Raw genomic sequence first — 803 nt, forward strand, 5'->3', positions numbered from 1 at the left:
TTGGTGTATGAATTCAACCATTTTAGTTTCCTGCAGCTGTGTTTGCTTCTGTCTGTCTGCACATTTTTTAGGGCATCATTTTGTATTGGGGCTGGAGGTGCATGTCATATTTGTCCCCATCACTGTTACAGTTTCAGGTTGATTTTCTTACTAAACCCTCTCTGAACATTGTTACTGTCCTGCCACAACTGTCCTCGTGTGTAATGAACTGTGTTGATAAAAGTGCTCATACACTCATCTGAGTTGCCTTCAGTTTTCACTGTGCTCTCTTGCATTTTAGCATTTCCCACACATACACCACTTAATGGGGGCAGATATAGAAAGAATTTTATGTGTGATTATGATTGAAAAATGAAACTGTTGCTGGATTTCTGACCTGTTTAGACTTTGTCCTTTCTTCTTGCACCTTGGAAGTCGGTGAAGTTGTTGCTGAAACTTTGCTGCTACAAATCCAAACATATGCTTTACATGTAATGTTGACTTAATGTTTTCAGTTTGACATTGAGAGACACTTGAGAGGCTTCATAGTAGCTTTTTTTTTAACCTCTTTTGCACATTGCAACATTTTTTACATTCAGTACCTTTTAAAAAAGGTTTTGTATTTTTATTTGTTTGTTTCATTTTCATCCTTTCTGTGTGTAAAAAATATTTACACTCTGGTGACCTTTGACCCTGCAGCTCGAACCTATGACAACCTGGATGCCTGCGAGGTTGTCCACAGCCCTCACCTCACCACTGCTGCTACCCTGCTGGAGGTAGACACACACACACACACACACACACACACACACACACACACACAC

At 40.0% G+C, this 803-nt stretch overlaps 1 protein-coding gene across 1 annotated transcript in view; it reads left to right on the plus strand.

Annotated features, from left to right (window-relative positions):
- LOC111665724 (unconventional myosin-VIIa-like) overlaps positions 1-759 on the plus strand; it is a 16,448-nt gene extending 15,689 nt beyond the window's left edge. The window contains exon 8 of the mRNA XM_087177829.1: positions 679-759. Coding sequence (XP_087033955.1) covers positions 679-759 — 81 coding nt within the window. The remainder of the gene's footprint in view (positions 1-678) is intronic.
- Positions 760-803: the final 44 nt, after the last annotated feature.

This window comes from Seriola lalandi, unplaced genomic scaffold (genome assembly GCF_002814215.2).
Source record: "Seriola lalandi dorsalis isolate HSWRI2012SDOR001 ecotype SW California unplaced genomic scaffold, Sedor1 jcf7180002054657, whole genome shotgun sequence".
In the NCBI taxonomy this organism is placed as follows: Eukaryota; Metazoa; Chordata; class Actinopteri; order Carangiformes; family Carangidae; genus Seriola; species Seriola lalandi.